The sequence below is a fragment of the Anabrus simplex genome, chromosome 2 (genome assembly GCF_040414725.1).
Source record: "Anabrus simplex isolate iqAnaSimp1 chromosome 2, ASM4041472v1, whole genome shotgun sequence".
Classification (NCBI taxonomy): Eukaryota; Metazoa; Arthropoda; class Insecta; order Orthoptera; family Tettigoniidae; genus Anabrus; species Anabrus simplex.
The window spans coordinates 787,572,711-787,595,121 of record NC_090266.1 but is presented as its reverse complement, the minus strand read 5'-3'; the positions used below and the strand labels follow the sequence as shown (position 1 = coordinate 787,595,121).

General features: G+C 41.6%; 1 protein-coding gene across 4 annotated transcripts in view; it reads right to left on the bottom strand.

The window, feature by feature from the left end:
* tn (tripartite motif containing protein thin) overlaps positions 1 to 22,411 on the bottom strand; it is a 172,296-nt gene that overhangs the window by 34,662 nt on the left and 115,223 nt on the right. For 3 of the 4 annotated variants that reach the window (XM_067141475.2, XM_067141478.2, XM_067141476.2), the window contains 3 exons: positions 5,684 to 5,834; positions 3,076 to 4,743; positions 77 to 1,577 (listed from right to left, as the gene is read on the bottom strand). In XM_067141475.2, coding sequence (XP_066997576.2) covers positions 77 to 1,577; positions 3,076 to 4,743; positions 5,684 to 5,818 — 3,304 coding nt within the window. In that variant the 5' untranslated portion in view covers positions 5,819 to 5,834. The remainder of the gene's footprint in view (positions 1 to 76; positions 1,578 to 3,075; positions 4,744 to 5,683; positions 5,835 to 22,411) is intronic. The other variant, XM_067141477.2, reaches the window with a different exon arrangement.

The following is a 22,411-nucleotide window of genomic DNA, read 5'->3' as shown; positions in this document are numbered from 1 at the left end:
TGTTCCACATTTGACTTCACTAATTCACAACTTAGCAAAAGTGATGCACACAGAAACCAAACATTAAATCACTCACCTGCTGCCGCCGCCGTAGCTGCTGTAGGGGAAGTGGGGGAGCCTGCCGGGTTTTTTTGATCGTCATCAGAGCTCTCGACACTGGCTGAATTGTGACGTAGTGGAAGTCCAAGGGACAATCTCCTTGCTGCTGTGGCTGAGGAAGATGCTGAGCCTGCACCTGGTGATGTACTTGAGCCCTCTTTACCATCCTTACCGCCAGCCCTATTTCCATATTTGTTCTTCAGGTACCTTGCCCATGAACTAAGAGCGGCACCATCCTTCTCGGTTGTTCCTGAGCCCGACGACCTGTCGGGAGAGTTCTCACGTGATTTAAGAGCATGAGTAGAACGAGACCTTGAGAGATCATTTGTTCCAGTGGTACTGCTACTACTTCCAGGTCCGTACCTTGAAGCTAAGTACGACGAGGGCATTGACGAAGTTGGGGATGAAGGACTATCATCCTGATCCTCGTCATCACCACCACCAAAGTTGTGGGAACTTCTACTGCGGGCCAGCCTAGATCGACGATCTTTAAGCGCAGCATACCTAGACCTACCGCTAGGATACCTACTCGAAGAATCTTCAGTTGCAGTGTTGCTTGGTGAGTATTTGTTTCGAGAGTCAGAATCTTCCTCAGGAGATAATGCAGCTGTACTTTTGCTCTTGTTTAAAAAGCGACTCGTATATCCACTAGAGCCATACCTCGAAGGCGTTTCTTCTTCTTGTTGTGCGGCTCTCGACCGACCTAAATATTTGCTTCCTGAAGAGGGTTCTTCTACGTTTCCGTAAGATGATCTATAGTTGCTAGGAGAATCTGCTGTATTAGATGAACCGTACCTTTTAGAGGCATACCCTGTACCACTTCCAGTCTCATCCTTACTATCACGTCGCCGAGCTTCAGTAGTATCTCGTGCTTGTTGGCTGCGAGCAAGGAGAGGCCCAATATCAGACTTTTCCATCGGTGCTTTCCCTGACACTTCTGCCTTCTTTTTACGAGCGTCATCGGATTCTTCATCAGAATCTGTCTCCTCAGATTCAGAACTACTTTCAGATTCATCATCTTCGTCTTCATCTTCTTCTTTGGTGGACTTATCTACAGTTGTATTCGCAGTAGACGACCTATTAGCACCTAAGAAGCGACTCTGAAATCTCCCACTCTCTTTTTTGTTGCCATCAGAACCAGTGGATGAGAGTCGGTTTCTTGGCGTGGAAGTTCCGCTACCTCCACTATCTACCGGGGAGCCAGCTGTCTTAGACTTCTGTTTAGTTTCATCGGTTGAGAAGCCGGTGCTGGTGTTGCGAACAGCAGATGATGATGCATTTGAAGACTCAGAAGATGTACTAGAATCTGAACTAGCCGATCTCGTTGCTTTCCTATGTGCTGGTGCTACGTCAGAAGAATTGGATGAACGACGTGAGGATGCACTACCCGGAGTTTTACTGGCCGCTGTCTTCCGTTGTGTCTGTTGGAGTGACGTGACTGACGAACCATCATCCGATTCGGCGTCGCTGGATGCCACCTGTGGTCAGGAAGGACAAGGTGGAACTTCTATTCGTAGCCAGTAATCAGGGGATTTTGAGAGAGATCTACTGTGATCACTTGTCCTTGTCTGTCTTTATCATTTTGCTTTAACAATAACTTGAAGGAAATGCCGAGAGTTTTATTGAATGAGCAATGAAGAGTATAATAATGTACCGACTTTCTTGTAGCATATTCTAATTTATTTTCCAACGTCTGCATCCATGTGTAACGTCTTCAGTCGTCTTAAGTTCTGTTTTGTCTGTTGTCCGTGTATAGAATATCTTAGGGTATATTTTGCAACATTTTAAGTGGCATGTCTCGTTAAAATTCCATTTTATAGAAAATTATTGGAAAACCCCGTAATAATTCATCTGCATTAGTGTGTACTAGGAAAGTGCTCTTCAGAATTTCTACTGCGTTGTTCGGAAATTAAGAATACTTGTTAAGATTAACTCATTTCGGACGATTCCATACATGCTGTTTTCAATGTAATGTTTCAATATATTTATATTTTTAGATTTTCAGGATTTCAGAGATCGAAGTTATAGCAGAAGAGGTATGTTGACAAATAAGTTAATGAATTTGATGAATGCGATCGTAAGGGCGTGTGAATTCTTTGCAGTCAAATTATTACATTAAAATACCAAATTCAGATGTAATTTTGTAAACTGTAGTAAACATCCCAGGCCTGGTGATTTGTTTTCATTTTCCGTGACAGACAAAATTTTGAAATTTCTTAATATTCTATGCCATTCCTACGCATGCACTCCTTATTTATATTTTGTTATCATGTGATGAATTTATACGGCAGTGTATTCTCACTTAATGATTCAGTTATGGTTTGACAGTTGTTTAGGAATTATTCCTGAAATGCAATTTAACAGAGCCATTATTTTTATATGAAATTACATGAATAGAAAGGAAGGAGTGAGACCTGAGGATAGTGCGGTGTCAGATATTCTCATGTAGTGAATGATGCGTCAGGTCAGTGATTTCGTACCTTGTGCGACATTACGTTATTATGTCACTAATTACAAGGGTTTGTTGGTTTATTATTTTTTGTTTATTAGTCTGTTGTCGTAAGATCAAATCATTTATAAACATAATTATGATATATCATACCTATTAATGCACACTTAAATATATTTTGTTTGTTCTTGGAAATATATGAGGATAAATCATTAAATGTACTTAATATTATTTACTGATATATCTTAAAGTTAATTATAATTAATGGAAATAGTTATTTACAGGTATATTTGAAATATACTACGTTCATAATTCTATATTATTATTAATTCATGCATATTATTATTATAATAATTTGCAGATAAACTGCATTGACTATAGTAATTTATTAACTAATTACGCAGTATGTGGCGGATAATAGAAAGGATAGTGATACTACTACTAATAGTCAAATGCAATTGTTCATGCAATGTATGTTGTAATGTCGCTTATGACTATTCAGATGTATCACTGGCAGGTACCCCTACCTCGGGTGCCGGAGGTGTCTTCCTTGTGGGAGATGACGGTTGGCTGTCACGATCATCCGAAGCTGTATCCACGCTCCTCTGCTTAAGAGCCGCAACACGGTCGGCAATCGGCCTCGTAGGTGTTGTTGGCGTCTCCACTGAGGGCTCAGTGGACGCCGATGACGTTGGAGCGTTTTTATTTTGTCGTTTGATCTTGGAGATCTCGTCCTCCTCACTGACTTGACGGGCAGCCGGCGTCCTTCTCGTCAGCGCCGCTGGAGCCTTTGGCGTCGACACCGGGGTAGGTGCTGGGGGAGGTTCCTTATCTTTCTTCTTCTCGCGCTGTTCTGACTCCTGCAGCCGTTTCATGACTCTGGGTGAGTCATACAAGCGTGTGATACCACTCAAGGGTCCTTTAGACACATCTTCGGTATCTAGAACGCGCTCCCTTTCCTTGTGTTGCGGTGTGTCTCCAGAGAAGCGAACGGATCTGTTTCCTTGGGTATCGTTGTCCGAATCGCCATCTCCAGTTCCAGTTCCGAGGTGTCGAGTGAACCTTGAGCGATATCGCCTCGCTGGTCGGCTGCCATCATTGTCATAAGGAGATTCAAACTCGCCCCGGTAGTCCTCGCCGCCACCACGACCATACCTGGAGGAGGAATCGTATCGCTCGTTACCTCCTCGGTTACTAGGGTACCTTTCGCCAAACTTACGACCTCCAAGAGGGGAAACCCTCCCGGAAGAACTGCAATCACCAGAGCCATCACCACCGTACCCTCGATCGTAACCGCCTCGCTCCTCCTGCTGTCGGAATTGGGAGGCAAGCCTGTGATCACTCTTCGACCTCATGAGCCCGGGTCCACCTGGGGGCTGGAGCATTCCACCGGAACTACTGCTGCCTACCACACCACCTCCACTGACGCCTCCAACGAACGGCTGATGTGGCATGTTGATGGTTAACTCTCCATATCCCGCTACGTGAAGAACCAGCTGATTTGGATCATGCGCCATTGTAAAACGTACCCTCCTCGCGTAGTCCGTGTTTTCGTATTCAAAATTTCGTATGAATTCCACGGTCTTGAGAAATATTTCTTTTGCATCCATAAGTTCACAGTCGTCCCACTCAACATTTTCAGTCATATGTTTATCAGCAAGATCACAGTTACTTTGGATATTAGTTATTTCAAGTTCCAGATTATCTTTCAGAGTGGAAAGATTTCTCAATTCTGTGGAGAGGTAACGATCGACCTCTCCCCGTAAGAAGTCGGTACGGTCTTTGAGTCCCTTTGCGAGGCGTCGATAGATTTCATCAACCTCTTCGGAGACAGAATTGCAATTTTGTTGCAAGCTACAGGAATTTTTTTCTATGAGAGCAACTGAATCTTGCAAACGGTGCAGGGAACGCCTTATTTGATTATTTATCCTGGCTATTTCACGTCGCAGGATGTCCATATGGGCACCCTTGCAGTCTGAGCAGATCTTCTTGTCGCAGTGCACGCATACGGAGCAGTACGACTTCTCCGAACAGACGTTGCAGCGCTCCATGATTTGACCGCTGGTGGGATCTGGCAACTCTCCCGTGATCTCGATGTGAAGCTCGAGGAAGCGTTGGAGGGTCACGTTGGTAGGGAAGCCCTGCACGCCCTGGTACGGGATTCGGTGCTCGGCGCGGCATTCTGGACATTTGACCTGTTGAATATCAGAACACGATAAATATGAAAATTATCTGTGATACAAGTAAGTTAACAAATCACTTATACAGCATTAACACAGGATGTTTATAAGGTGATATATTTAGGTTTATAGAAAGTAAAAATACTTAAGATTACGAATGTATTGGTCTTAATATAAAACTGGCAGTCAACTATAAAGCTATTTCTATTCACAGAAAAGACGATAGTTCTGGCTATATAATGTTATTCACATATAAGTTTCTTTTTCGCTTTCCAATTTGCTTTGGCCGATGAAGACAACTATTTTTAAGAAACAGCGTGAAAACTACAAGATACGTGGGACAAGGTGTAAAGCAGAAAGTAGCCACTGACTTCTTTGCCAATTACTACGATGTACGTTAATTTGTTTAAGCAAGACAATTAAAACTCAGTAGTGTTTATTTACTCGAGAAAGGTTCATTTATTGCCATGTACAAAATTCTGTGCTATGAACTAGTGATTTCTTCTACACGGTTTACTCGAATTAACATCATTGTACTGGCTGGCTGCACGGCCTTTGTGTCTCTAGTTTATGACTGTTTCCTTACTTTAAATACAATTTTTACCCTGGAACGCAGCATGAAAAATGTTACCATAAACCCAGAAACAATTTTTTGTCCATAACAATCAACTGACTTGATAACAATGTGTATTACATGGCGTTGCGGGTTTTATCGGAGTTTTACTGTACCAAGGAATGAAATAAACTTTTTTTTTATCGCAAATGCAGATGCGTCTGGTCCAGTTATTAGGAGTACCACATTAGAGACTTGTTAGTTGTGCTGAGCTTGAACGCAATTAATTTTAATAATTACGGAGGTCTGCCATCAAATCGCATGCGACTACCACTGCAAACTAAGGAAAAGTGTGACGTCTAACTCCTTGAAGAGAATATGAAGTAAAAGGAACACTGTTACCTGTCTGCGCACGTAATCCACCAGCCCGTCCATGCAGGGCTCCATGCAAAAGGAATGCTGGCATGGTAGCAACTTGGGGTTGCGGTATCGGTCCAGACAAATGGCGCATGTCAGCAGCTGCTCGAACTGCTCCATGATGTTGCGTCACAGTCTGGAAGCACATGAAATATTTTACAATTAGAAAACTATCTCGGTGTTCCAGTGTCATCATGTTTTCTTAAAGAGAAAAAAAATGTTTCTGTGAAGTTTATTGGATGGAAGTCATGAAACTGCTAGAATGAATGAAAGAAAGACAGACTGGAAAGGAAATGAAGGCCGCGGAAAGGCACATTGAATGACGGACCTTTGGTGGTAAAACGAAGTAATGCCATATTTCGTTTGCTTCTTAGGTAATCTAAGACTGATGTACACTTTTTGTTTACTCCGAGTCCTATACTGAAGACGGGTGGAAGATTACACATATGAAAGACGTTATATTTTCGCGAAAAAAGGCATGGAGTATATTATACAATATAAGGCTGTATAATACATACTTCAAGGAATAATACGGGTTTTTTTTGCACAATTTAAAAACTGTATTGCTTACATAATGGTTCCTCTTCATAATATCATGGCTGACATAAGTGGTGATCAAAATTTTATGGGTGTGATTATGTAGAATAATTAACCTTATATTATATGCTGTATGTCCGCCTCTGTGGTGTAGTGGTTAGTGTGATTAGCTGCCACCCCCGGAGGCCCGGGTTCGATTCCCGGCTCTGCCACGAAATTTGAAAAGTGGTACGAGGGCTGGAACGGGGTCCACTCAGCCTCGGGAGGTCAACTGAGTAGAAGTGGGTTCGATTCCCACCTCAGCCATCCTGGAAGTGGTTTTTCGTGGTTTCCCACTTCTCCTCCAGGCAAATGCCGGGATGCTACCTAACTTAAGGCCACGTCCGCTTTCTTCCCTCTTCCTTGTCTATCCCTTCCAATGTTCCCATCCCCCACAAGGCCCCTGTTCAGCATAGCAGGTGAGGCCGCCTGGGCGAGCTACTGGCCATCCTCCCTAGTTGTATCCCCGACTTAGAGTCTGAAACTCCAGCCAGGACACTGCCCTTGAGGTGGTAGAGGTGAGATCCCTCGCTGAGTCCGAGAGAAAAACCAACCCTGGAGGGTAAGCAGATTAAGAAAGAAAGAAAGATATTATATGCTGTATACACATTCATTGAAGAAACAGAGCGACAAATGGGTACGGGTATCAGCACTATTTCTGCACGTCAAAATCCAATGAATCCATAAATTCGGAAGATAAACCACGCATGAGTTTCTCACTTATTAAAACTACCTATCACTTTTATTGAACATAAAAATGTGTACTATCCGAAAAGGTAAGGAAACAAGTTCCATTTAGAAGTCTGGGATATTTTTCTAGTTCATATACCGTGAAAATGCTCTTATAAAAACGTTCTTGAATTGAATCCCATAGGAATAATTGTTGTTATTGTGGTTGTACATTAGTAATAAGGGCTGGACTTCTGTGACCAACGGTTTCATGCACGAACAGTGTCGTAAACTTGATTTATGCGTAAGTAAATGCAATTACTTATCACTGCAGATTATAGGTTCTACGGTGTAGGGGTAGCGTGCCTGCATCTTACCAGGAATTCCCGAGTTCGATTCCCGGTCAGGTCAGTTTTTTACCTGGGTTTTAAGGGCTGGTTCGAGGTCCACTCAGCCTAAGTGATTACAATTGCGGCGCTATCTGAGGGTGAGGTGACGGCTCCGGTCTAGAAAGCCAAGAATACGGCCGAGAGGATCCGCCGTGCTGACCGCACGACACCTCATAACCTGCAGACCATCGGGCTGAACAGCGGTCGCTTCGTAGGCCACGGCCCTTCAGGGCTGTTGCGCCATGGGGTTTGTTTTTTATCACGGGAGATGAGAAGGTTAAACGTTTAGACCTACTATCATGCACCAGGGCGAACTCGCTGAGGTAGTTTCTCTATACTTCTTTCAGTCACAACCACCCTGGAAGAATGGACAATCTAAACACTTGACATGATCCACCTGTACTAACTTCATGTGTCCAACCAAACACTGAATGTATCACCCAACTTTTAATGATTTATGTTCTTATACCGTTCTCGCAGCCCTTCCCATCAACTTCAAACACATAAGATCACAATGTTTCGACGAACTCTGTTGTTACAATCACCTAATCAGCATAACTTTTTATGAATTTCTTTAGGTGATCCATTTAAATCGTGAACAATAAGAGCGACAGACTGTTTTGTGTGAAAACGAAGTAAATGATGTAAAAAAAAAAAAAAAAAAATTACGAAGGTTGGAACTTAAATAGTGGGAACTATTTATTTACAACAGATACAAAAAAGTTACGTGTTAGCAACCTTTACTGTCCTTCAGTGTAGTCACCAGCGTTGTGTATAACCCGTTGCCAGCGATGTGGAAGTCGTAGTATACCTTAGCAGAGCCTGTTCTGCTGATGGTGCGAATGGAGCGGTCTACTGCCTGTCGAATCTCTGCAACAGTTCTGAAGCGAATGCTCACGAATCGTCTGGTTTCGATCACTGTCCAGTAACGCGGCAAGAGGACGACCTGCCCGATGAATGTCCGCCACAGTTTGCCGACCGTCGTTGAAGGCTTTTACCCAACGTGCCACTGCCCTGTAAGGCAATGCAGATTCCCGCAAGCCTTCTGAAGACCTTGATGACACTGTCGTGCTGTACGACCTCTGGCACATTCAATCTTGATCCAACTCCGTTGTTCCTGTTTGGAAAACCTAGTGTCAACGTTACGTTAGACCGCTAGCTCACAAGTGACTGTTTCTCTCGCTTGTGCGTACGCAGGTGATGTGGGAAGGGCGAGTCCATTTGCTCTGAGGTAAGGTAGGTATGTTCCGGCCCCGTGGTATAGGGGTAGCGTGCCTGTCCCTTACCCGGAGGCCCCGGGTTCGATTCCCGGCCATGTCAGGGATTTTTACCTGGACGTGATGGCTGGTTCGAGGTCCACTCAGCCTACGTGATTAGAATTGAGGAGCTATCTGACGGTGAGAGATAGCGGCCCCGGTCTAGAAAGCCGAGAATAACGGCCGAGAGGATTCGTCGTGCTGACCACACGACACCTCGTAATCTGCAGGCTTTCGGACTGAGCAGCGGTCGCTTGATAGACCAAGGCCCTTCAAGGGCTGTGGTGCCATGGGGTATAAGGTAGGTATGTAACCAACGTGTGCTACCAGCGACAATTTTAGATTCCGTTGCATAGCGTCTCCACAGCAGTGTTGCCACTATTTAAGTTCCAAACCTCGTAGTATTATGAATAAAACGATTCCTAGGAAAAAACTCACGGCTGGGTAAAAATATTTTAAAGTAAAATTATAATTTGAAGAAAACACGTTTTAAAATATTATTCTTAAGAATACATGTTAACTATAATAACATTAAGAAATATCGGGAAGTATAAAGGGGAAAACTGTGCTTTTTAAGAAACAAACAATGTTTACCCTCCTCAGTCCGTATGTAGCATATGCTCTACATGTGGCTGTGTTTACTTACAATAATACAAAATAATTTAAGGAAAAAGTAATAATGGTAGGAAAGTCAACTTTGAGACCTGATGTAGCATATATGCTACACGCATAAAATAACTTAGTGAAACACACTAATTTTCTATGCTGAATTTTTTTAAATTATTTGAGCAAAATATAACACATTGAGCGCAAAAACAGGTTCCAGACTGAAGAGGTTACAGAAGAATAATGACTGAGTGATCACAATGGGAACTTGTTTTTTTTTTTGCTAGGGGCTTTACGTCGCACCGACACAGATAGGTCTTATGGCGACGATGGGATATGAAAGGCCTAGGAGTTGGAAGGAAGCGGCCGTGGCCTTAATTAAGGTACAGCCCCAGCATTTACCTGGTGTGAAAATGGGAAACCACGCAAAACCATCTTCAGGGCTGCCGATAGTGGGATTATGGGAACTTGTTACATTAAGACATTTAAAATTATTATTACATGATTCCCTGTGTTAAGAAGAACGTAGAGAGTCGACTATCATCCTAGGTGCTTCTGGCACGGAAGTAGTTAAGTGAAACACACTTGAGAGTTCAATTTATTCGGAACGAAACAGCTGGGGGCTTCATTGTCCTAAGTCATTTCATGCGAGAGTCACGTCTCTCTCTGTGAGTCAACGAAGATCACTGGGTGTAACAGGATGGTTCCGTGCTTATCCTATAGATTATTCCAAACCTGTCGCACAGTAAGCACTATCTGATTCCCATGGCACACGCCTTGGATGTTAGTCAGAATATGGTATACTGCAACGTCATGGTGCATTTAGATATATCGTTTTCAAAATGAAGACACAGAAGAGGGACGCGTTCCACTTGAGAAAAAAATTAAATATTAATGGAATTCACTTATTTACAAGAAACAGCGAAAATCGAGAGATGCAAGTTGCGGAATCAATTGAAACAGAAATACTTTCAAGTTCAGGTTAGAAGAATAGAGTGGAAGGTGGTAAATAAATTGATCTATGTTCCAATGCTTGTGAGCCTCCGTGGCTCAGACGGCAGCGCGTCGGCCTCGCACCGCTGGATACCGAGGTTCAAATCACGGTCACTCCATATGAGATTTGTCCTGGACAAAGCGGAGGCGGGACAGGTTTTTCTCCGGGTACTCCGGTTTTCCCTGTCGTCTTTCATTCCAGCAACACTCTTCATTATCATTTCATAGCATTTATCAGTCATTAATAAATCACTTCGGGAGTGGCAACCCCATCGTAATAATAGCCTATATATGGTTCATTCATTACATCCCCGACCGGGTCAAGGACTGGAAAACAAGTTGTAGGTTTCCATTTTCGAATGCTTAGCCGTATAGGTAGGAAATGTTTGTAAGGTTTTCAGCCTGGAGTTTAATTGGATCCTAAAATAGCACCACTGAAGGCTGTGTGGTTATATGGAAACATAAGAAATGGATGATTACGCCAAAGTGAGTCTTACTAGGCATCGTGAAGAGTGAGGTAGCTTCCCGCTGGTTTCCTCACTATCAGAAAGTGTTATTGCAGCACGAAAGCACCCTGAAAGTAACAACGTCCGTAACACTCAGACACACTAGTTGTGCTCTGAATAGCATTACTCAGTCCCATCTATAACTAATCACTGCCACAGCCATAAATTAGACCGGAACTTTAGTCGAAGCTACATTTTGTTCTGGCCTGTGCCAACAGGGATTTATGAAAGAATACTACTACCATCAACAGGCGGAGAAGGGAAATACAAGGTCAATATATCCTTTCAGTTGACTAGCATTGTCAATAGATGTTCCAAAACCTTCCCACCAGTCGCCGCTGAATCAGCGCTTAACTTATACATGTTTGTAGATTTAAGGTTTAGTCCAGGATTTTAGTACAAGTGTAATAACATTTCTCAAACAAAACCCCCTTTGAGTTTTAGTGCAACCCAACGTCGCACGCGTTGGTATGATCTTCAGAAGAAAATCAACGAAGTACTAACATCTACATCCTTTCCTAGCAGGACGAAATTTGTCGGGAAAGAAATTGTATGGCGACATGCAAGACTATCTGCTGTATCGAACTACAATTCATCCACCTTCTCTGAGATCATTGTGCGAGTCACTGACCTCGAAAGAAATAGTCCTTCAGAATTTTGTTGTGGATGTTCGGGCAAGGAGCCATGCGCGGAATGTAGGTCACAAGCTGGGAGATGGAGATATATTTAGCTCCCGGGCTCTGACGTCGAGCCTCAGCGTCAGGTTTCATCGCCATACCTCGAACTGACCTGTGTCCGATACGTTTTTGCTGCAAGAGAGTGCAACGCTTAAGAACGGGTGTAATCAATCCTTGATCACAATTCACGGGATATTTCATATACTACGGCTGTAGAACTACTTCATCTGGGTGCCTTAACCATGAAGCATATAGACGATGCGCGAGCAATATCTCGTATCTCACAATGCTCTTCCGATTTATTATCCTCCTCAAGACTGATCACGCCTCCCAGCAACATATGGATATCCAGCCCATCAGAACAACGTTCGTTGTGTTAATTTTCCTGTGTTAAAGTGTGAAAGAAAATGAAACCGTAGGAGTGCGTAAATACTTCATGAAAATATACATTCCTAGAGTATGGTACAATAAGGCTCATTTTCTTTTACATATCTGCATAGGAAAATGAACGCAACGAACATTGTTCTGATGGACTGCATGTCCAGGAGTGGCTGTCCGGCTCCATGGATAAATAGTTAGTGATGGCCTTTGGTCACAGGGGTCCCGGGTTCGATTCCCGGCAGGATTGGGAATTTTAACCTAATTGGTTAATTCCGCTGGCTCGGGGGCTGGGTATATTTGTCGTCTTCATCATCATTTTATCCTCATCACAACGCGCAGGTCGCCTACGGGCGCAAATCGAAAGACCTGCAACTGGCGAGCCAAACTTGTCCTCGGACACTCCCGGCACCAAAAGCCATACGCCATATCATTTTTTCCACGAGCGGAGGTTAGGCGTGACCAGTCTTAAGGCGACATTTCGGAGGTAAAAATCGAAATTTTGATCATTTTCGTATTTTTATGACTGAAATTGAAAGGATTGAGTTTCTTGTCACAAAGTTATTTCGTTGAATTTAAACAATTTACCACTTTGTTTACAAGTCTGCCCACAGCATAAATGGGCGTGGCATCTGCTGAACTGCTTTGTTAGGTAATGATGTCATTGTCATGTTTCCATTCAATCAAATATGCCTGTTCGTTGCAATTACGCATCCGTGGGATGGGCCAACAGACCCCCCCTTTCTCCCGATATATTTATACCGACTCAAGCTGTATAATCTACCATATTTCTGAATGAATTTATAAAGCCTATTCATCATCATCATCATATGTTTACCCTCCAGGTTCGGTTTTTCCCTCGGACTCAGCGAGGGATCCCACCTCTACCGCCTCGAGGGCAGTGTCCTGGAGCTTCAGACACTTCGTCGGGAATACAACTGGGGAGAATGACCAGTACCTCGCCCAGGCGGCCTCACCTACTATGCTGAAGAGGGGCCTTGCGGGGGATGGGGAAGAGTGGAAGGGATAGACAAGGAAGAGGGAAGGAAGCGGCCGTGGCCTTAAGTTAGGTACCATCCCGGTATTTGCCTGGAGGAGAAGTGGGAAACCACGGAAAACCACTCCCAGGATGGCTGAGGTGGGAATCGAACCCACCTCTACTCAGTTGACCTCCCGAGGCTGAGTGGACCCCGTTCCAGCCCTCGTACCACTTTTCAAATTTCGTGGCAGAGCCGGGAATCGAACCCGGACCTCCGGGGGTGGCAGCTAATCACGCTAACCACTACACCACAGAGGTGGCTTATAAAGCCTATTACGGACTAATATTTCAGTACTCGACTGTCATTGAGCAACATTTTATGCTTGTATTGGTATTCGTGATGGTACTACAATAGTGCCGACAACTATAAGTTTTGTTATTGTATGTTAAGTCTTTTTTGTGGGTTCTGCGGTGGTAGCCAGTCTGTTTACTTTTGTGAAGTCTTGTAGTTGCGTATCAAGATACTGTTATTATTGAAAGACAGTGTGCTGTAATTGATAGCTTGTATCCAAGGGAATAAACAATACGCGTAAACATAATCAGCCTTAGCTAAGCGACGAACTGTTGAACTTTTGATAGGAAAGAGATGGATCAGCTATTACCGAACAGGAGTCTCCATTTAAGAAATCAGGGACAAAGGGTCATGAAATGTAATCGGAATCAGATTGTTATCATCAGAAAAGGGTCGCATCAACTTCAAAGCCATGTAAGTCCTGCACCTACAGCCAACAATCATGACATGACAGAAACTACAATCCCCTTAACTTCAACACAGGAAAAGTTGCATTGTGAAATACAAAATGCAGGTGAATCATTTTCCGTTCTTTGGAGAAGGAGAAGAAGAAGAGACAAGCTTTCAGAGTTACCAGTATTCGTATAGAAGCTGCCAAGAAAGGAAGGGAAGGAATAACATACGGTTCTGGTGACTTTTAGGTAATGAATCAGGAAGAAAACGTCACTTGAACTTTGCTTTAATTTTCCCGCCAATGGTAATTTTTACATTTAAATACCATTTTCTCCCATAATATTCAGTCAATTGTAACAAAGTTTGTATGGTATATGTATCACAGCCATATTAAGAAACCTGGGTATGGAATTTGTGATTGCAGAATGTTTTCAAGTAGTAGAGATTTTTAAGTCCAAAATTTTAGATCGTAAAAATTACACAAATTTTAGTACGAAGTGTATCCTTATATAAATAATGTACAGAAAATCGATACGTGGTGCTTTTAAAAGAAGTATTATCTACCTAATTACAAATTTACATTAACATATTAATTAAATTTCATGAAAAATACAATTAAAAATTTCAAAAAAATTCATTTTTGGAAAAACTAATAACAGTATATGAATGAAATGTTCGTGATATATCTACCTTTATGTAGGTGACATTCCCAAAAAATTTCGTGAAACTCCATGCATTAGGTAAAATATCGTCGCTGCCGGGACAAAACCTCTTATGTGAAATATTTTAGCTGAGAACTTTGGCCAGTAAGGTTCTGTCATCTAAGGTGCAATATTGTGTGAATATGGTAAAGGCATCCTCGCTCTTCATAATGTATGTGCTGCGGGTCAGTATATCTCCAAAAATATTATCACATAAGAGGTTTTGTCCCGGCAACGACGATATATTTTTATCTCCGGAGTGTCGCCGTAAGGAAATAATGGATAGGAAGGTGAGATACGGGGTAATGCTCGCTCACAGTCGATATACAAATACAAGTATCAAACTCAAGTACTATCTGCGCACTTTTTAGCAATAGTTTTGTGTACGGTTTTGAGGAGTAAGGAGGGAGCACTTCCGGTTCCGTTAGTACTGCCAACTGAATGGAAATGAAATCTGAATTGAATCGATAATATGATCGATCAATATGAATTTTCTAAACATTTGTTATTTAAAGCCAACAACTGTGTCACACACACACATTATATAACATTATATAACATTTCTCGATGCGAATCTTATTCCTAGAGTGAATTCTATAGTTTGGCTTTGCTGTGTAAATAACAACAGTACTAGTACGTAAAGTGTGCGCCAGACGTCGCACAGCGATGCATAAGCGATTCATAGTTTTTGTTTCAAAGATTGCCAGTACGAATCTCGAAGATTGCCGAGGTCGACCGCTTCAGCACTAGGGTGTAAATCTATCGCTAAAAAGTGCGCAGATAGTATATGGGTCACGTTCATCTAATGTTGGACGGCCGCCCTCACTCTAGATAAAATGCTTCTTTGCCATTGTATACGAGGCTGAACCCTCTCTCCCTCTCTCTCACTCTCACACACACACACACACACACACACACACACACACACACACACACACACACACACACACACACACACACACACACACACACACACACACACACACACACACACACACACACACACACACACAGAGCTACCTGGATTGTTTAATGTATGGCATTCGTAAGTATGTACAAATCATCACTTAATTTAAACTAGAAAATTGATTAGAATTATACAGGCATGTCTCGGCAGCTTAAAAACTAGTGCTGCTATTTACTGTCCTGGTGATCTCAGCTTTGATTCTCAACTCTAGCTAATGTTTAAGATTATCAAGTGAACTAGAACTTCGTTTACCCAGGTTATCGAAGACAATTAGAGAGTTGCATGTTTTATGTTCTAATATTCCAGGCCAAGAATTTAAAGGTATCTAAATCACTTTTTATTAGGTTGTCTGGAAAATTCTCAACGGTTTCCTGGGCAGAATTCAAACAAATGTTATACCTTTGTAATAAATATTTATTCATCACAACATTTTTGCCCCAACATTGGAAGATATTTCCAGAACGTTTAAAATTCTGTACACATAGAACCGGCTGCCATTAAGGTGAAGAAATCATCAAAGTGTATTTCGAGTGAGCTGAAATCACCAAATAATTTCCCGTTTAAAGTAGTCTACAGAGTCTGACACAGTATAATAGGATAGTGAAATGTTCAGTGAAGATAGTGAGTGTGGTAAGATGTCTCAGCCGACTTCATGGAATATCCCGAGGGTGACAAACACTGTCTTGATGGAAAAATCCACCTCCTCTTGTGACTTCCCCTCTCGGAGAACAATCATCAAATGAGAAATGCAACCAAGCAAGCAAAGGGCGCCAATCTTTAAGTTGAGGACTTAAAGATAAAATTTATAATCAAGCTTGGACAGACTCTTATCACAGGGGTGAGGTGATAGTGCACTAATCATTAAGCAGGAGAATTAGAAATTAAAAGGCTAATTAAGGCAAATTGATTAAAGTAAACTAGAAAAATACTATTTATTATATTTAATATAAATGACGACGGTTTAACGAGAACTGAATTTAAAATAGAAAATGAATTTAATAAAAAATTGAATGACTCTACTTCGCGAAAACTTGCAATATCTTTAACTCGCTTGCTCACCATGTCGTCTTGTTCTGCTGGTCCTTGGAAAGCTTCCCTCCTTGTAGCGGGAACATCACCGTTCGTCTTTGAGATCTCTTCATCTGCAGCTCAGTACCATTCCTGCCTTACAAATTGCACCCACCACTAATTGGAAGATGACTTCAAAACTAACACTCCCTATTATGCTCTATCCCATAGATTGGAGATAAGCCCTATGTCACAGTTAGAAGAACCACCTTGGGTTATATGGAGAGGATACTCAATTAAGAATCCTTCCAACTTTACTGATAATGTTCTCTGAAGTTTCATTTCTATCTAGATTAAAACTATCTATTGACTTAGACTGGTTCAAACCGGTCTTGTAGCCGTGCTGTACGTACTTCCTGATAAGAGTGGCTATACACCCCTCATTCATAATTTCTAAGTATCGAGACGAAGAATCAAGTAGAAAATCAAGTAGAAGCCTCGTAGAAGATCGTAGAATAATGTAGAGAGACTCGCAGAAGCGAATAAGACGTTGTAGAGAGACCCTCCAGGAGCTCCAACACGCCCTCTTATAACCTTCTCTCGCGCTAATTACAGGTTGCTTACACGTGGTCCAATCAGATGACACTTCACTCCCCACTCTAGATTTTAGAGTAGATGGGTCCCACACAAGATATCAACTGTTCTTCTATTCGTCCTTTCAATCAGTATCCATGGCAACATGACGCTCCTTTGAAAATATAGGCGTTGATCAGTTCGAATAATTCTGGTCGAAATACGGTAGCTTACGTTAGGACGCGTGAACACGTGCTCGCATTTCTCAGAACTTGGTGTCTAAATCTGTCCTTCCAACTTCCTCGGTGATGTGGCAAGATAAAGGAAATCTACTGCAAGTTAATTTTAACCAACTGTCGCAAGAATCTAAGTGAATATTAGGATATTCAGCCCTCGTTTACAAGTCGTAGTTACAAAGTAATGAAATGATAGTGAGCAAATGATTAAACATGAATTATAATACAATTACATACCAAATAAATATCATGACGTTAAATTCCTGAATTAATTACACATAATAAAATTAACATAATTACACTGTAACGTCTGGAACGTTACATACGCCCCCATGAGTTCTTAACAAATATCACATGAGTTGAGAACTCACACACTTACTCCCACATTGACATGAAATACCTCTATTACCTGCCCATAACGAGCGACATTATTTTCATACACTTAATTATATCTCACTCTTTCCATATCTCTCTTAGACTGCTTCCCATTGCGACTGTCTGTTATTTCAGTTCATCTTGAGGTTTAGATGCTAAATTCTGCCCATCATGAGCAACTTTTCACTTTTGTAAGAAAAAAACAAGATTATTCTAGAGAATATAACATAATATATACAATTCAGATTACAAACTCTGCCGAGTGTCTATCTGTCCTTTTCCTCCCCATCTCTCCGACATTCTTTGCTAGATAGCAGTAACACGTTCTCTTCCAATCTTTTACATTAAAAAAATGGAAAACATATGATACAAACAATTTACACTTTTATCACTCTTTCGAATGTTTCAACCTTATCTTGAAGCAGGATGCAATACACTTCACACAAATACACACGTGATTTAAGCTCACGGTAAAACTATTGCAAGTTAGAAATGCACATACGGGAAAATTAATTATTTGCCGTCGTCAGCTTTAATTAGCCTTATGTAACATCTCAGAAAACAAATATATATAAAATTTCATGGCCTCACATACGGAAAACAGATGATCTATCGTTAATGAACAAGCGTACATCTACCGTCACACAAACACCTCCCTTGTTTACAAACACAACAAGGAAATACCACCACAATAGAGACGTAAACTCATCCCACTCGTAGTCTGACATAACAAGTAGCAACTTCCCCGAGTTACTGACCTATATCTCACAATCCGGTTCAGCCACCTCACACGACAGGTATCTCCTTAAACTACTAATGTTATATGAACCATTCATTACGCTCTCGCCATCCGCTAACTTGTAAGCACAGGGTCCAAGTTTTCTATGTACTTTATACGGGCCTTGATATAAAAGAAAAAATTTCTTCGTTACCTTATCCTCACTGTTTGACAACATAGGAACTCTCACCAAAACCATATCACCTACCTCAAAGTTATCAAGTACCTTACGTTTCTGTTGCCTTTTACGTATATCTCCAGATTTAATCAGGTTCTCCCGTGCCATTCGGACGTAAAATTCAGCATTACGAGGTGGTTCCTCAGGCAAACCTAACACTCTCACTAGTTCATTCTGAGGCTTACAACCAAAATGAACTTGTGACGGCGTCAATCTCGTGCTTTCATGTTGAACTGCATTGATCCATGTCTCTATGCGGGATAAATGAGCCACCCAGGCTGTATGCTTATCGAACACTAAGCATCTAAACATGCGAGATAACTCTTTCATAACGCGCTCACACATATTACCCTGAGGGTATCTAATAGATGAATGAACCTGTGTAATACCTAGCTCTCTAATTATGGACTTCCATTTTCTCGAAATAAATTGCGGTCCACTGTCTGATAATATTCTAAGAGGAGTACCTAATTCAGGGATATACTTCTCTTTGATTATACGACTACAAGATTTTCCAGTGGCTTTTCTCATACCGTATAATCTGACCAATTTCGAGAAGGCATCAATAATGACTAAAATATATTGGAAGCCGAACTGTCCCTTAACCACAGGTCCAAATAAATCAGTACACACCAAGTCACCAGGTCTTTCTGAGATTACTGCCTGACGAGGTCCTTCTAAATAGCGGTTAGGAACTTTGCTACGCTGACACAGATCGCAAGTGGAAAGAATTTTTCTTATATCTCTTCCCATCTTGTCCCATATAAAATTCTGTCGGATCTCATACAGAACTTTATTAGCTCCATAATGTCCTAATTCCTTGTGGATAAACCCAATCAATTCCACACGTAGCGCTTTGGGTACACAAATCCCCCAGAGATCCTCGCCACATTTCCTGGCTAGAAACCCGTTAACCAGTTTGTACATGTGCCTACCATGCGACACTGTAAGCTGCTCTCCTCCCTGAAGTACAGACAAAGGTTCCCGACATTCTTCGTCTACCGACTGTTCAACCAATAGGTTACGTAGTCTATTTAGAGCAGTTTCATTTTCCTTAGACAGACATGTACATATAATAATGCCCTCACGTGGCTCTAGAAGGCTACCTTCTTCGCACAACTTCGGATCACGTGACAATAAATCAGCAAGGACATTATTCTTTCCCTTAATGTGAGTTACCTTAAAATCATACTCTTGTAGGGCGAGTATCCATCTACTAACTCTGTTAGATGATAATTTACACTTGGATACAAAAGAAAGAGCATGATGATCCGTCCTAATTTCAAATTCGGTACCTAAAACATACATCCTAAATTTACTCAGGGAGTATACGATAGCTAGGAATTCAAGTTCCGTTATAGTATAACGCTTTTCAGCAGCACTTAAACCTCTGGAAGCTAAAGACACAATCCCTAAATTACCATCATCATCTACTTGACATAATGCACCAGCGATACCACAGTGAGATGCGTCCGTCAGCAACACATACTTCCTATCGGGCATGGGGTATCTCAAAACAACCGCCTGCCTGAATCCTTCTTTTAATTTTAGGAAAGCTCTATCATGATCTTGTGTCCATTCCCACTTACTGCCAGCTTTCAATAGTTCTCTAAATGGCTCTAGTAAGTTACCAAATCTCACTACAAATCGTCTGAAAAAATTACATACGCCAATATACGATCTGAGCTCCTTAATATTTCTAGGTGTCGTAGTATTCAATATTTTTTCAATTCTTGTGCTCTCAGGCGTCACTCCCATTGCCGATACACGGTGCCCCAAAAAAGTCACCTCTCGTCTACTGAAAACACATTTGTCAAGTTTCAGAGTAAAACCAGCATACTCTAATTTAGAAAAAACCCTCTCCAAGTGGTCCAAGTGCTCTTCAAAGGTACTAGATCCTATAACCAAATCATCGATATAAATAGTAGCATAATCTCCAGTATCATCTCCCAAGGCAATACTAAGTGCGCGAATAAGAGCTGCCGAACTCGTACGGGTCCCAAAAGGAACACGCCTAAATTGGTACAAACTATGCTTATAGCTGAAAGCAGTAAGAGGTCTGTCTTCTGATCTTAAAGGTATCTGCCAAAAACTACTCCTGAGATCTAACGTAGAAAACCAACTCTTACCCTGAAAATTCTGTATCAACTCTTCAATGGTTTGTGATCTCAACTGATCAGCACCAATACGTCGGTTCATCTCCCTGCCATCAATACACAAACGTATTGATCCATCAGACTTAGGCACAACAATTAAGGGATTAACATATTGACTGTTTGATAATTCAATCACATCGTCTGCTAACATAGCTTGAATTTGATCCTCTACGGCTTTTGCATATTTGTGTGGTATCGGATATCGCGGTCCGCTGAATGGAGTCTTATCCAGCACAGAAAAAGAATGTTCATACAGATGGGTAACACCAGGTTTCTCGGAGAAAATCTCCACGTGTTCACATAACACTTCAAATAACTTGTCCTTCTGGACTTCATTCAACTCATTTCTACTTACGGCTTCTTTCAAGCCACATATTTTATCCTCATGAATCCACAACTGACACAACTTCAGGCCCTCACTAGCCTCTTCATTAACTTTAGAAACCTCTCTCATTCTCCACACTGTACTAACTTCCGTTTTCCTCTGAATTTCCTCCTCAAACTTGACCTTAATATCCTCATTATTCCACCTCAAATTTAGCACTAGATCATTGTAATTTAACTGAGCCACTTTTAACGTTAACCAGTCAGATCCCAAGATAAGATCAAATATTAAATGCGGAATTACCAAACATATCTGAACGCTAATAAAATTATTAATACAGATCGGGACAGCTACTTGTTTACAAATTTGCTTAGACCTCTTTCCAACAGCCGTAATGATGAAAGTAGACTTAACAGGCATTTCCTCCAACTGAATACCCTGTTTCACTAATGACTCATACCACTGAGAACTAATACATGATATTTGGCTACCAGAATCAATCAAAACTTTAACCCACGCCCCCCAGACTTTCAATTTAACAACGGGATTGACTACTTTATTACTTGAATCTCCATTATTCTGCTCGGGTTCATACAACAAATCGTCTCTAACATCGAGGTCATATGGTAACACTTTCATGGCAAGACACTTCGCTACCTTCTTACTAGGCTGGAATTCTGACCTAACATTACAGCCTCTCGTTAGTTTAAAGGTTCCCTTTGTGTATTGACGTTGGACTCATTAGTACATTGCTCTGGCCTCCGTTGGGAATTTCCTGTCCTATATTCAGATGCTCCTCTCCTGCTGTTCTGCTGAGGTCTGAACTGATTGCGAGCTTCGTGATTCTGTGTACTACCGTTATGTCTCATTCCGTTGTGATGACTAAAGTTCTGAATATTCTCCGTTCTACTTCTAAGGTTACCTAAAGCATCAAAACTGCCTAGTAGATTCTCCATCTCCTGTATAGTTCCAACTTTTTGCATGCAGGCCGCTTCTCTCACCCTGTCCGGAAAATGTCTTAAAAGTAGTCTTACTACATCAGACCCTTCGGTTATACCATCTAAGTTCTGACAAATCATGACATGTGCCAGGAAGTACTCGGTCATAGTAACTCCCTCATGCTGTTTGTACCTCCCAAATACCACCCTTTCTCTCTCCCTAGCTTGTATCGCTTCATTCCAGAATTTCTCTCTAAATTTATTTCTGAATTCTTTCAGGTTCGTCATCGTTTGCCTATATACCATGAACCAAGACCGAGTTTCTCCTACAAAAGCATGGTCAATATTTTCCATAACGTCTTCCCAGTCCATAGACCCTTCCTCTAGACGCTTTTCAAACCGTTTCTCTATCATCTTAAGGAAATCTAGCGGGTTCGTTTGTTTCCCATTAAATTTAGGTAGTTCAATTTCCCTAATGTAGCTATTTCCTAGACATTGCCTTCCCGTGAAAACCTGTTTATCCTTTGCCACCTGTTTTAACTGATTTTCTGCTCTCTCCATCCGGCATTCTACCTCTTTGTCTCTCCTATCAATTTCTCTCTCCAAATTAACCTGCTTCTCTTTCAATGTCCTAATTTCAATCTTATTCTCTTCAGCTATCGCAAACCTTTCTTCACTTGCCCGGGTCTCATCTTCTATTCTAA